This window comes from Salmo salar, chromosome ssa21 (assembly GCF_905237065.1).
Source record: "Salmo salar chromosome ssa21, Ssal_v3.1, whole genome shotgun sequence".
Classification (NCBI taxonomy): Eukaryota; Metazoa; Chordata; class Actinopteri; order Salmoniformes; family Salmonidae; genus Salmo; species Salmo salar.
In genome coordinates, this window is record NC_059462.1 from 9,415,442 (window position 1) to 9,430,032 (window position 14,591).

At 43.0% G+C, this 14,591-nt stretch overlaps 2 protein-coding genes across 8 annotated transcripts; one reads left to right on the forward strand and one right to left on the reverse strand.

Annotated features, from left to right (window-relative positions):
• The first annotated feature begins 34 nt into the window (after positions 1-34).
• ftcdnl1 (formiminotransferase cyclodeaminase N-terminal like 1) lies at positions 35-13,180 on the forward strand. 6 transcript variants are annotated; one of them, XM_045704419.1, is made up of 6 exons: positions 35-154; positions 8,614-8,732; positions 8,878-8,973; positions 9,280-9,435; positions 11,747-11,935; positions 12,223-13,180. In XM_045704419.1, exons 2-6 carry the CDS (start codon positions 8,618-8,620, stop codon positions 12,660-12,662), a joined length of 996 nt encoding a protein of 331 aa, XP_045560375.1. In that variant the 5' UTR covers positions 35-154; positions 8,614-8,617; the 3' UTR covers positions 12,663-13,180. The 6 variants fall into 6 exon arrangements, with proteins under 6 accessions (XP_045560375.1, XP_014019405.1, XP_045560376.1 ...); XM_014163930.2 differs by lacking the exon at positions 35-154 and adding an exon at positions 7,296-7,430; XM_045704420.1 differs by lacking the exon at positions 35-154 and adding an exon at positions 7,437-8,256.
• cssa21h2orf69 (chromosome ssa21 C2orf69 homolog) lies at positions 1,681-7,080 on the reverse strand. Of its 2 annotated transcripts, XM_014163928.2 has the most exons (4): positions 6,691-7,080; positions 6,271-6,563; positions 5,122-5,351; positions 1,681-3,487 (listed from the first exon to the last, which is right to left on the reverse strand). In XM_014163928.2, the coding sequence occupies exons 2-4, from the start codon at positions 6,556-6,558 to the stop codon at positions 3,010-3,012; spliced, it is 996 nt and encodes a 331-aa protein (XP_014019403.1). In that variant the 5' UTR covers positions 6,559-6,563; positions 6,691-7,080; the 3' UTR covers positions 1,681-3,009. The 2 variants fall into 2 exon arrangements, with proteins under 2 accessions (XP_014019403.1, XP_014019402.1); XM_014163927.2 differs by having other exon boundaries at positions 6,271-7,080.
• Positions 13,181-14,591: the final 1,411 nt, after the last annotated feature.

The following is a 14,591-nucleotide window of genomic DNA, read 5'->3' on the forward strand; positions in this document are numbered from 1 at the left end:
AAAGTCCTGAGTCTGTTTGTTTTTTTCTACATTTTGTCTTATCTCAGTGGGTTCCCTCAGGTGTGAAGACCACAAGAAACATTTGTGGACAACATCTGCAGAGACTGGTCTTTAAACAGAGGAACTACCAGTGGCCATAAACAATAGAACTAAGGTATGCCATCATCCGGGGCATTGTGCTGCCAAAAGCAAGTAAGCAATTATCTCCATTGTTCTGCCATCAACTGATGAGGAAACATTGCCTCCTAGTGCTGATGGCCATGTGTCCCATGTATTTTTTTCATACATAGAAAAAAAGCAAAATCACCTTAAAGTAATATCAAAACAAATAAGGAGTTGATTTCAGTTGATTTGGCAATGACATTGACACACATGCCCCTATCACTCCCATTGACTTTCAGTATGAGGATCCATCTAACATCAAGTTGTAAAATCCTGAACTTCCCCTGTAAGCTCCACTTAAAACTCATTCATTATCAATTGTGGATGCACAAGTTGTAAGGACTTAGCTAGCTACAGGTGTTTAATGACCGTATGTAGTAAATGATAAGTTAACATCGATTATAAAGTATGTGGACACCTTCAAATTAGTGGATTTGGCTATTTCACCACACGTTGCTGACAGGTGTTTGAAATTGAGCATACAACCATGCTATCCCCATAGACAAACATTGGCAGTATAATGGCCTTACTGAAGAGCTCAGTGACATTCAACGTGACATAGGATGCCACCTTTTCAACAAGTCGGTTTGTCAAATTTCTGCACTGCTAGAGCTGCCCCGGTCAACTGTAACTGCTGTTATTGTGAAGTGGAAACATCTAGAAGCAACAGCCGCGAAGTGTTTGTCAGGAGCTTCCTGAAATGTGTTTCCATGGCCGAGCAGCCGAACACAAGCCTAAGATCATGTGCAATGCCAAGCTTTGGCTGGAGTGGTGTAAAGCTCAATGCGCTTGATTGGACTCTGGAGCAGTGGAAACACGTTCTCTGGCGGGATGAATCACGCTTAACCATCTGGCAGTACAATGGGCTAATCTGGGTTTTGCAGATGCCAGAAGAACGCTATCTGCCGTAATGCATAGAGCCAACTGTAATGTTTGGTGGAGGAGGAATAATGGTCTGGGGCTGTTTTTCATGGTTCAGACTAGGCCCCTTAGTTCCAGTAAATGGAAATCTTAATGCTACATACAATGACATTCTAGACAATTTTGTGGCAACAGTTTGGGGAAGGCCCTTTACTGTTTCAGCATGACAATGCCCCCCCATGCAGAAATGGTTTGTCAAGATCGGTGTGGAAGAACTTGACTGGTCTGAATTGGAATGCCGACTGCGAGCCAGGCCTAATCGCTCAACATCAGTGCCCGACCTCACTAATGCTCCTGTGGCTGAATGGAAGCAAGTCCCGGCAGCAATGTTCCAACATCTAGTGGAAAGCCTTCCCAGAAAAGTGGAGGCTGTTATAGCAGCAAAGGGGGACCAACTCCATATTAATAACCATGATTTTGGAATGAGATGTTCGACTAGCAGGTGTCCACATACTTTTGGTCATATAGTGTACCTTAAAATGTATTTTGCATCATGATTGTTGTGTGCCAGACATGCATGCAGCTAGGTATAATCAACCATTTACAAATATAAAATGTGTTTATGACTGAAAGAACCACTATACACACACACACACACACATTCCAACAGTATTGTATCTTTTAAGAGTTGGTCATTTTTTTCTAAATTAGCAAATCATACAACAGCAGCTATGGAATAGCATGTCTTAAAAACAAAAACAGCATTTAAAAAAATGGAATGGCTATGAAGTAGAAAAGCACATTCATTGTTTTTCAGTAGCCATTGAAACAATAGTCACCAGAAATCCAGCATGGTAGTGCAAAAGCAGCTCTATAAGCTTACCAAGAGATATCGCTCTAATCTATTAGAATACAGTATGAATGCTGAACATCAGCCTGCAAGATTCATTTAAGCTAACTTCCAACTCAAAGTCCATCACTGAACATAAATCAATTTACAAGAAGTTACAGGACATTCTGACCCAAGCAATATCAGGAAATTGAGTTGTTCCACACAAACACCACCAAGTGTTCCTTGGTGAAAGAGAGGCCCACTCCAAGTCACCACAGTATGTCACTTGACATCAAGACAATGTTCAATGGAAGGAGCTGCTGCATTTGAGGAATAGTCAACTTTTGCCACCGAAATATTGCAAGAAAATAAACTTTACTCAACCACACTGGACATTGGATCAAAGCTACTTTTTACGATCAATGTGTAATATTTCACAAAAAGGCAAGGTTACAATCAAGATAATCTGACAATTGACAGGTCTGGCTCTCGACCTTAAAGACATGCTCCGGAACTTTGGCGACTAGTAAGTACAGCATTTATTTTTTTTTTTAAACCTCCCGCTTTGGGCTGGATGTTTCAGTGTAGTTCATACATGCATAATCTATGAGCAGAATTACTGTACTACCTAAATTAAACATGAAATCCCTAGTTAGAAAGTGACTTTACTGGAAGTTGTGCAGTGCCATTTCCCCAATTTTTTTCATGAAAGGTTTGATTTTGTGCTACATACTCTTTTTAAAAGGTGCATTCTGTCAAATGTTCACATGCAAATAGCCCTTATTCGGTACAATATGTAAACTTTGTCTATGATAAAGGCCAATCTAGTAGAAGTAAGGAAATAGATTGCTAGGACAAACGACTGAGGGGTGTCTAGATAAGGGCAATGCATTCCAATTGGAATCTGCATGCTTGGATTTTAAAGACAATTATATTTGAGCCCTTAGATCATGAAATGAGGTCTAGGAAGATAGGGACAGTGATAGATTGACTTCTGCACGAAAGGAAGAACCAAGAGGGATGAATGAGACTCAACTAGCTTTAGCCCCTTGCATTAAACCAGAAATTTGCAGATCGAATCAAGCTTTGCCAGTATTTTTTTTTTTTTTTTTTTACTTTGCATGCCAATAGACAATCAGGAATGAACAAACGCCTCAGAAATCCTGGATGATCCGGAAGTGGTTCTCGATGGACGCGGGCTCATCCTCAAAGTGCAGCTTCTGGCTGAGTCGGGCCCCTAGATCCTCAAGTTTCTTGACAAAGCGCCCATGCTCTCGGCCAACCCAGGCTCGCATTGGGTCACGCACCTCATACGGTGTCACGTGGGCGTGGACCGCAACCCCGCTGGCCGCTAGTTCCCCCAGCGCCCGTTTGTCAGTCACCCAGGTCTCGCTGCCTCCGGGGTGGCCACCGTCCAGCCAGTACATGTCTGAGAGGCGCTCCACAAATGGCCCCAGCTCCGGGTCAGCCCGCGCCCTCGCCAGCTCGTACACCATCTGGTTGAGTACCACGCAGCCTTTGCTGAAGCCCACCACGGCCAAGGAGAAACCCGGGGCGACTGTGTCGCCACCCCTTTGAAGCAGGAGGGGGTTAGGCAAGCCAGCTCGCTCCATGCCGTTGCTCAGCAGTGCCCTACAAATCAGTTATAATTGAGTCATTTGGCAGATTATCTAAAGCAATTTGAGACAACTGCATAAAGTTGAGACAACTGGATAAAAAAAATAAGTGCATTTGGAAAGTATTCAGACACCTTGACTTTCCCACATTTTGTAACGTTACAGCCTTAAAATCCATTTGAGATTTTTTTAAACAATCCTCAATCTACACACAATACCCCATAATGACAAAGTAAAAACAGGTTTAGAAATGTTTGTTAATTTATACAGAAATTATCACATTTACATAAGTATTCAGACTCAGTACTTTGTTGAAGCAACTTTGGCAGCAATTACAGCATCAAGTCTTCTTGGGTATTACGCTAGAAGCTTGGCACACCTGTATTTGGGGAGTTTCTCCCATTCTTCTCTGTAGATCCTCAAGCACTGCCAGGTTGGTTGGGGAGCGTCGCTGCACAGCCATTTCCAGGTCTCTCCAGAGACGTTCGATCAGGTTCCAGTCCAGGTTCTGGCTGGGCCACTCAAGGACATTCATCGACTTGTGCCAAAGCCACTCCTGCGTTGTCTTGGCTGTGTGCTTAGGGTTGTTGTCCTGTTGGAAGGTGAACCTTCACTCCAGTCTGAGGTCCTGAGTGCTCTGGAGCAGGTCTTCATCAAGGATCTCTGTACTTTATTCCATTCATCTTTCCCTCGATCCTGACTAGTCTCCCAGTCCCTGCTGCTGAAAAACATCCCCACAGTATGCTGCTGCCACCATGCTTCACTGTAGGGATGGTGCCAGGTTTCCTCCAGATGTGACGCTTGGCATTCAGGCCAAAGAGTTGAATCTAGGTTTCATCAGACCAGAGAAACTTGTTTCTCATGGTCTGAGTCTTTATGTGCCTTTTGGCAAACTCTAAGCGGGCTGTCATGTGCCTTTTTACTGGGGAGTGGCTTCCGTCTGGCCACTCTACCATAAAGGCCTGATTGGTGGAGTGCTGCAGAGATGGTTGTCCTTCTGGAAGGTTCTCCCATCTCCACAGTAGAACTCTGACAGAGTGACCACCGGGTTCTTGGTCACCTTCCTGACCAAGGCCCTTCTCCCCCGATTGCTCAGTTTGGTCGGGCGGCCAGCTCTAGGACGAGTCTTGGTGGTTCAACATTTCTTCCATTTAAGAATGGAGGCCACTGTGTTCTTGGGGACCTTCAATGCTGCAGCAACTTTTTGGTATCTTTCCCCAGACCTGTGCCTCGACATAATCCAGTCTCGGAGCTCTACGGACAATTCCTTTTGACCTCATGGCTTGGTTTTTGCTTTGATGTCAACTTGGGGACCTTATAGACAGGTGTGTGCTTATCCAAATCATGTCCAATCAATTGAATTTACCACAGTTGGACAATCAAGTTCAATAAACATCTAAAGGATGATCAATAGAAACAGGACGCACCTGAGGACTATTTTGAGTCTCATAGTAAAGGGTCTGAATACTTATGTAAATAAGGTATTTAAAAAATCATATAAGCTTGCAAAAATGTCTAAACCTGTTTCCGCTTTGTCATTATGGGGTACAGTGTGTAGATTGAGGAAAAATAAACTTAACAAATGCACTGTAGGTAGGTAGTGTTAGTGACAATCACAGTGCTGGAATAAAACATTACAAGATGGGATACCTCAGGTGGCGAAATGCTCCGTAGTCAGGTGAGTGCTCGGGCGCTCCAAACAGGTTGCTTTCCACAAAGTTGTGATAGCAGCTGAACTTGTGCAGGTACATACGGGAGGCTCGGATCACCCACACGTGGCGGTCAGGGAAGCGGCGACCCAGGGTGAGAGCGACGTTCTCCAGGCTCCAGGACAGCCACTGCGCCCCCTCTGGCTGGAGCAACATCTCCTGCTGGAAGTTCTAGGGATGAGAGATGGACAGAGGAATAGTGGTGTACGAGATAGACGGGGAGGAGTGGGTTGGGTGGAGGCGGAGAGAGGTGGGGAAAAGGAGAGGTGGTCAGTGAAAAGGGAAATAGACAGACGGGGGTGAGAGTGGGGGAGATGGACAGAAGGGAAGGGGCCGAGGATGGAGCGAGAAAGATGGGGTGAGTCACCTGGCTTAAAGCAGCTTAAGAAGGGTTCATGTTTTTGTGCATCATGGCAACTAAATAACAACCGCATCAATTGGGAGATAAGACCTGTTCTGCAGTGTCATGCAGTTCGCCTAACAATGACCATGAACTAATTCTGAGAAAAAAAGGCTACCCCTTCCGTCAAGTCTCAAGTCTAACCTCATGTCTTTGGTCCTTGGGTGGAAGACAAACCTAGTTTTTAAACTATCCTCCTCCCAATGAAGTTTAACACATCAGGTGAAAGAGTGGTCCCTATGTGATCATGGTGTGGGGTTGCATACATAGACATTAAAGGGGTCGCATACAATGAACACATTCATTAACAATTGCTGAGCATCCCACTCGCGACATCCCGAGAATACTAACACTCCCTCGGAATTACTAAAACACACTTGGAATCATAACATTTTAGTAGGCTAGCCTGTTGGAACTCTTGGAATGGATGTTATTATTTGTGGGCAGGAGTATGTGAATTCGACACTCCACTTGAAATGTAATCAACCAACCATAGCTGTAACCAATTTCGCTAACAGGATTATAGGCTAGCTACGCAACGGCCTTTCACCCTTATGCTTGGCATCAATTGGCATACGTGTATAATGTTACCAACCTGCATAATGTCATGACAAATAGCTGAAATGTTTATTTGATGGCGAAATAAGTGATATTCAAATGTACCTGCATGAAAAAACCCACACCTCTCACCTGTATGTCTCCAGGGAAAAACACAACATGTGCACTGCGATCTTCGGCGTCTGAACCGCACCGTCCCTGTGACTCCGAAGTACTGAGTAGAAGCAAGTCGTTGACTCTGTCCGGTTCGCATCCCGGAATGTCGACCAGTCTCCGCAGTCGCGGCGGGCTCCCAGGGCGTGTTTCCTGGACTCCAGGCAGACAATGCTCTGGAGGCTCGAAGGACGATGAACCTGCTGCAGCGCTCATTGCTTTGGCTGCACAATGAAAGCCCGTTGCAACTCCACGAGCGGTTATCATGGGGGCTAAAACCGGATTAGTGTAGTTTAGACGCAAATGCATAGCCAGTTACACAGCATCCGAGACAGACATACGACAATGAACGTGCAAAACGATGCAATATCGACAAAATAGTCATAAACAACTTTCTACCTTATGTCGTTGTATATCCTCGTCAACATCGTTGTTTATCCTGGACGTTGATACTTTTGTCAGCCTGGGTGACGCAAAAGCTAGTACTGTTGTTGTCTTTGCATTTTGGTCCTCCACGTGTCGCTGTTTACCAAGGGCGTCAGCACTGGAACCTGCCCTCATCCGGTTCCGATGCGAAATACGAATTGCGCATGATCACAGAAAAGACCATACAATATGAATATGGGCAGAAACTGCTTCTCCAATAGAAAACCCCGATCACGCTTGAAGTAGACGAAGTCATGGTGTCTTGTAAGTGCTAAACGCATGCACTGAAACACGTCATCGGTTTTAACGGTCGTCTCGCGCCAAACTGCGCATGTGCAGACCGTGAAATCAAAGGCAGACCTTCAATACGTTGTTTTGGATAAAAACGTGTCAGTTTGTCACTTTCATGAGGTTGGCGGCCCGACTCTAGGTTGTGCTTTTAGATTTTGAGAAAATGGACAACTAAGGAAGAATTTGTCACTTCTCTAAATGACTTCTGAAACCCCAAACCCTGGCCTGGTCTGTTTTGCATGCCTTCCCGGAAGTCTCGCGATGTTGCCTCTCGGTTTATAATCTCAGTGGTTGAAGATTGAATTTACCACTAAACCCGGATTTTTTTTTTTTTTTTAAACCCGGAGGTGCAACATGGCGAGAGACTTCCGGGAACGCTTGCGAAGCAGACCAGGCCGGCGTTTGAGAAGTCAATAAGAGAAGTGACTAATTATTCCTTAGTTGTTACTTTTCACAAAATCTAAAGGCACAACCTAGATTTGAGCCAATGTTTTAAGTACTTGAACATCTTATTACGCTAACCTCGTGAAAGTGACAAACTGCCACGTTTTCATTTACATAAAAATAACTTTTGTATCGAAGTTGTGCCTTTGATTTGACAGCCTGCACCAGCGCAATTTAGCGCGAAACGACAGTTAGCCCAGATGATGTGTTTTTACGCATGAGTTTAGTTTAGCCGACATCGCCATTACATCGTTTATAAGTGTGATCGGGGATTTCTATGGTTTACACTAGTTACCACAGTCACCATGTCAAAATTGGCTGTCGTAAAAAAATCATGTAAACGAAAATGTGCTTTTTGGTATTAATTGAAGGTTAGTCATAAGGTTAGTAGTGTGGTTAGGATTAGGTTTAAAATCAGATTTTAACCAGAGAATTGTATAAATGGGCGGGGTTTATGACTTTGTGGCTGTGGTAACTAGTGACGACCGATTTCTATTGGAGAGGCACCTTCTGAATCACAGATTTTGCAAGGTGTATACATTTTTCGCTTTACAGTAGACACTTGATTGACTGTGTGTTGGCATTTTTCGTGGTTATTAGAACGCAAGTATGACATTATGGCTACATATCAGGCCCGCACGAGAGATGTTTAGCATGTCATGTTTTATATGTTAATGAATGCATTTATGAACTGCGCTTGCTTTCTAGTCTTGTGTAACTGTATTGGCCATGTTTGGATTTGTATCATTTTGGTTGATGACAACATTCAAAGTTAGAAGTGGGATATTCCTTTGACACAGATGCGTTTGTAATTTTTCTATAAAAAAAAAATGTACTCCATGTTTATGTTTGATATGTTGTTTATGTTATGATTGCGAGATATCACATACTTTTCGATCAACCAAGCTGCAGTTTGCCACGATGTTGTAGACATATTGACATTTTTGTGGATGAAAATGTTACATTTCTCCATGAAGTTGTATTTAAATGGAGTAAAACAGATGGTTTTGAGAACTTTTCAAGCATCAGAATATAGTAGAGAGACCCAAGGAAATACAGTACAGTTGTTAAATAACTGGTGTTTAGCTACAATTTGTATCGGGTGAAATAGACCACTGCAAAATCAGCCTACCTAAAGTTCAGTGACATGGGTTCCTTCAGGGGGATGGCTCATAGTGCCATAGGCCAGCGTCTGGTCGCCTGCCTCCTCAATGTCTCAGAAGCCCGCAGGAAGGAATTGGTGGAAACAGTGGCCAGGGCAGCTGTATTTGACAGTAATGGTGAGTTACCACTAAAAATGTTTCATTGTTCACTGCATATACAGTAGTAACGTGGTGATAGGAGTGAAAAATAGTTATGATTTAACAAAATATCATGGTTTCTTCATGGATTTATGCATCTTTCCAATTGTATGCATCTTGTCAGGCGGACGGCGAGAAGGGACAACAGTGCTCAACATCTTTAATGACCAAGACTACAACCGGTCTGTCATCACCATCGTGGCCAGTATTGACTGCATCAGTGAGTCTCTGTCCTTTTTATTGGGGGAAAAACAACAACTACGCTAAGGGACATTTCCTACAGGCTTTGTTCAGGATCACAATGTTACAATAAATATGACAAGTACTTTGCAAAGGTCTTCATTATCCTCCGACAATCTTTTACTCTTATGAGGGGCAGTGGTATAGTAACTCCCTGAGCATGGCTGCCTAAACATTTTTCAAGCAGACCAGGAATTAAGCACCCTAATTTAACCAATAACTGAACCCTTATTTCACTTGTGTCATTCCAATAATAGAAGGCGTTGTCAATGTGTTTCTGTTGCAGAGGAGGCAGTGCTGTCTGCGTGTGAGCAGGCCTGTCGACTGATTGACATGAGTGCCTATGCAGGCGGCCACCCAACGATGGGCGCTGTGGACCTGGTGCCCCTCTACCCTCTGGGAGAGGAGGTGGGACTGGGGGACTGTGCCAAGGAAGCTAGAGGTGTGTGTGTGGTGTGCGTGTGCCTGCATGTATGTGTCTACACTTTAAAGCTTTGGCCCCCTCTTTCTCTCTTCTCAGTACATCATGTTGTATGCTGTATAAGTGTGCATTGTGCAGCACCTCATGCAGTGGTGTATGTACAGTGTCTTCAGAAAGTATTCATACCCCTTGACTTATTCCACATTTTGTTGTTAAAGCCTGAATTCAAAATGTATTACAAATTTTTTCTCACCCATTTACACACAATACCCGATTCACTAATTTGTTTGTAAACAGTTAACAATCTAATTGGCTACCACATGTTCTTGTCCAACTTTCAACAGAGTAGCTAGCAAGCAACAAGATATGCCAAATAACTCAGATTTGACCATTCAGACACAAATCACATTGTCAGGAGTCAGACCTCAAACCACTTACGACAGTGGTTTGAAATGTGGCTCAAAATATCAGATTCATGTACATTTTTGGCTGTTCAGCTTGCAGGAAAAGGAACTGATTCGAATCGGATATGCATGCATTTTTGAGTTGAGTCACTTCAAACTGCCAATGTGAACAAGGCTTTTGAGTTTTCCACATCTGGATTGTGCAACATTTGCCCATTTATTCTTTTCAAAATTCTTGTTACCATTTTCAGGTCTTGCCATAGATTTTCAAGTGAATTTTTTTAAATTTAAATGTAATTTGTTTGTTTTTTAACCCTTTTTTTCTCCTCTTTTCGTGATATCCAATTAGTACAGTTTAAGTCGGAAGTTTACACACACCTTTGCCAACTACATTTAAACTCAGTTTTTCACAATTCCTGACATTTAATCCTAGTAAAAATTCGTTGTCTTAGGTCAGTTAGGATCACCACTTTATTTTAAGAATGTGAAATGTCAGAATAATAGTAGAGAGAATTGTTTATTTCAGCTTTTATTTCTTTCATCACATTCCCAGTGGGTCAGAAGTTTACGTAAACTCAATTAGTATTTGGTAGCATTGCCTTTCAATTCTTTAACTTGGGTCAAACGTTTCGGGTAGCCTTCCACAAGCTTCCCACAATAAGTTGGGTGAATTTTGGCCCATTCTTCCTGACAGAGCAAGTGTAACTGAGTCAGGTTTGTAGGCCTCTTTGCTCGCACACGCTTTTTCAGTTCTGCCCACACATTTTCTATAGGATGGAGGTCAGGGCTTTGTGATGCCCACTCCAATACTTTGACTTTGTTGTCCTTAAGCCATTTTGCCACAACTTTGGAAGTATGCTTGGGGCCGTTGTCCATTTGGAAGACCCATTTGCGACCAAGCTTTAACTTTCTGACTGATGTCTTGAGATGTTGCTTCAATATATCCTCATAATTTTCCTCCCTCATAACGCCATCTATTTTGTGAAATGCACCAGTCCCTCCTGCAGCAAAGCACCCCCACAACATGATGCTGCCACCCCTGTGCTTCAAGGTTGAGATGGTGTTCTTCGGCTTGCAAGCCTCCCCCTTTTTCCTCCAAACATAACAATGGTCATTATGGCCAAACAGTTCTATTTTTGTTTCATCAGACCAGAGGACATTTCTCCAAAAAGTACGATCTTTGTCCCCATGTGATATAGGACTCGTTTCACTGTGGATATAGATACTTTTGTACCTGTTTCCTCAAGCATCTTCACAAGGTCCTTTGCTGTTGTTGTGGGATTGATTTGCACTTTTCCCATCAAAGTACATTCATCTCTAGGAGACAGAACGTGACTCCTTCCTGAGCGTTATTACGGCTGCGTGGTCCCGTGGTGTTTATACTTGCATACTATTGTTTGTACAGATGAATGTGGTACCTTCAGGCATTTGGAAATTGCGGAGGTCTTGTGGAGGTCTACCATTTTTTTTCTTCTGAGGTCTTGGCTGATTTTCTTTTGATTTTGCCATGATGTCAAGCAAAGAGGCTCTGAGTTTGAAGGTAGGCCTTGAAATACATCCACAGGTACACCTCCAATTGAGTCAAATTATGTCAATTAGCCTATCAGAAGCTTCTAAAGTCATGACACCATTTTCTGGAATTTCCCAAGCTGTTTAAAGGCACAGTCAACTTAGTGTATGTAAACTTCTGACCCACTGAAATTGTGACATAGTGAAATATAAGTGAAATAATCTGCTTGTAAACAATTTTGGAAAACTGACTTGTGTCTTGCAGAAAGTAGATGTCCTAACCACCTTGCTAAAACTATAGTTTGTTAACAAGAAATTTGTGGAGTGGTTGAAAAATGAATTTGAATGACTCCAACCTAAGTGTATGTAAACTTCCTACTTCAACTGTATGTGTTAACCCATCCTCTCACCCTGTCCAGCGGTGGCTGCTGGGCTGACTGAACGGGTCAGTGGCACCAGTGCTTTCTTCTTTGGCTGGGCAGACTCACCCCAGCACCGAGGCCTGGCACAGAGACGCAAGGAGATGGGCTGGTTCAGGAAGAATCCAGACACAGGAGCCAGCCGACCAGACGTGGGGCCCCTGCCACAGAAACGATATGGCCTCACAGGTTAGCACTTGCTTAGGGCTTGGCGGTTGGTGGATCTCCTGTGCACGCAATTACTGAGAGGTGATTTTTAAAACATAGGGTTAGGCTAGATTGCATGTTTCATTCTGAGGACAGGCCCTCAGTGCCCCCACATTACACTCTCATGAATTATAGCACAGAGAGAGCGTACCCAGTAACCACTGATTGGACACATTTGAAAATAACCGCATCTCTGTACCTTTTTGTTCGCACCATCTTGTGACTTTTTGTTTGATCTTCTGACCTTTGACCCCACCTTTGCCATGCAGGCATCGGAGCTAGTCCCTACGTCATGAACTGCAACGTCACCATCGACACCCAGGACCTGGCTCTGGGGCGCAGCATCGCCATGTCGATTAGGGAGTCTACTCCTGGGGGGATACCGGGGGTGCAAGTGCTGGCCCTGCCACACGAGGGTGCCGTGGAGATGGCCTGCAATGTGGAGAGCATGAAGGGGAACCCTCCTAGCCAGGTTGGGGAGCGGGGCGAGCCGTGGCCCACCTTCAGTATTGGTGGGCAGCTATACTGCCACGCCCCAGCATCTCTTATCACAGCCAGGGTGGCAGAGCTGGCAGGATTACAGGGGGTGGTCACTAAGGGCACGGCGCTGGTGGGGTTCACACCCCATGAGTGCAGAGGCCTGGCAGAGAGAGCTTTGTCATTGGGCATCGCTGAGTTTTGGAAAGAACTGCGCAGGTTACACATGTAACCTTCCAAACTTTACTACAAAACCTCAACGTTTTGTATTATTCAGGTTGATTGAACGAAGAATGTTAAAGGACATGCAAGCTATTATCGGCAAGGTTTACAGCATATGAATTGCGCAAATGCACGACTATTACACAACAGTTTTGAATCTGTGGGCTCTGGATTTGATGTAGCACATCTGAACAAGGATATTGTACAGAGAATCTTATTTAGTGTGGTGATCATGGTTGAAAACATCAAAACCATAGACCTTAACTGTGATCATCTTAATATAAGTACTCAAGACACAAAGGGACAAATTACCAATTTAGAGTTGAGGTAATACTTTTTTGTAAATCATTTAACGATGTCAGTGGGATACTTATACAATTTATTTTGTTAAGTGTGCATATCTCAAGTCAGAATAATACTGAAAGTGCTGCAAAATGTTGCAATTTATTGCTCTATTAACAGGTTAATCCTTCTTTATTTGACATCTACTAATCTATAAAGAATAAACATGACTTTACTATAACTTTACTATTTTCGTATTATTGTTTATAATTCTACAAAAAAATATATATATAATCATGAAATATATTAAAGGTGCGTTCTGTAACATTCTCATGTTCAAAACTGTAAAACTACCATTAACATTGGACTCAATGAGAGTAAAAAAAGCAGCTGTGTATCCAGACCAAAGTGTGTAGAGCGTCAGCCAGGAAAGTTCTGGCCACCTTCAGACAAACAAACGTGCACACTGTTTGGCATGGTAGAGTTCTTCGCCGAGACGTGTCAAAACGCATAGACATTTGTTTGCTCTGTCTATTTACGTCGTTATTGCCTTTTGTGATTGGATTTAAAATTACCATGTTGATAGAAATGGCTCACTCCAAAAGTGGTCAAGGACAGGGTTAAGTTTAGGGGTGGTGCTTAAGCTATTCAAGATAATATTTTCTAATGTCCACCACTTTGGAATTTGGGCGATGGTCAGGTCATTTCCTGTTTGATATAAATAAGGAACTGTGTTTACAGATGGGTCCTTGGTAATTTCCTGTAATTAAGCATACATTGGTTTTAGTCAGTCAGTCTGCTGAAGGCAATTTTTGCCATCCAAGATACAAATGCATAATATCCTAGAGAATTGACGTTATGTATTCATATGGGGAATAGTTTTTGCATGCCCTTTCACTATACGTTCAACTAATTGCAATATGTATGCCAATTAAATGAATCTATACTGAACACAAATATAAACACAACATGTAAAATGTTGGTCCCATGTTTCATGAGCTGAAATAAAAGATCCCAGAAATGTTCCATACGCACAAAGCTTATTTCTCTCAAATTTTGGGCACAAATGTGTTTTTAATCCCTGTTAGTGAGCATTTCTCCTTTACCAAAATAATCCATCCACCTGACAGGTGTGGCATATCAAGAACCTGATTAAACAGCATGATAATTACACAGTTGCACCTTGTGCTGGGGTCAATAAAAGGCCATTCAAAAATGTGCAGTTTTGTCACATAACACAATGCCACAGATGTCTCAAGTTTTGAGGGAGAGTGCAATTGGCATCCTGACTGCAGGAATGTCCAAACGAGCTGTTGCCAGTTCATTTCTCTACCATAAGCCGCCTCAGACGTTGTTTTAGAGAGAGAGTGTGGGCGAGTGGTTTGCAGATGTCAATGTTGTGAACAGAGTGCCCCATGGTGGCAGTGGGGTTATGGTATGGGCAGGCATAAAGCTACAGACAACAAACACAGTTGCATTTTATCGATAGCAATTTAAATGCACAAAAATACTGTGACGAGATCCTGAGGTCCATTGTGAGGACATTTTTTTTTAAGGAATCTGTGACCAACAGATGCATATCTGTATTCCCAGTCATGTAAAATCCATAGATTAGGGCCTAATAAATGTATTTAAAATCTATGAAATTGTTGCATGT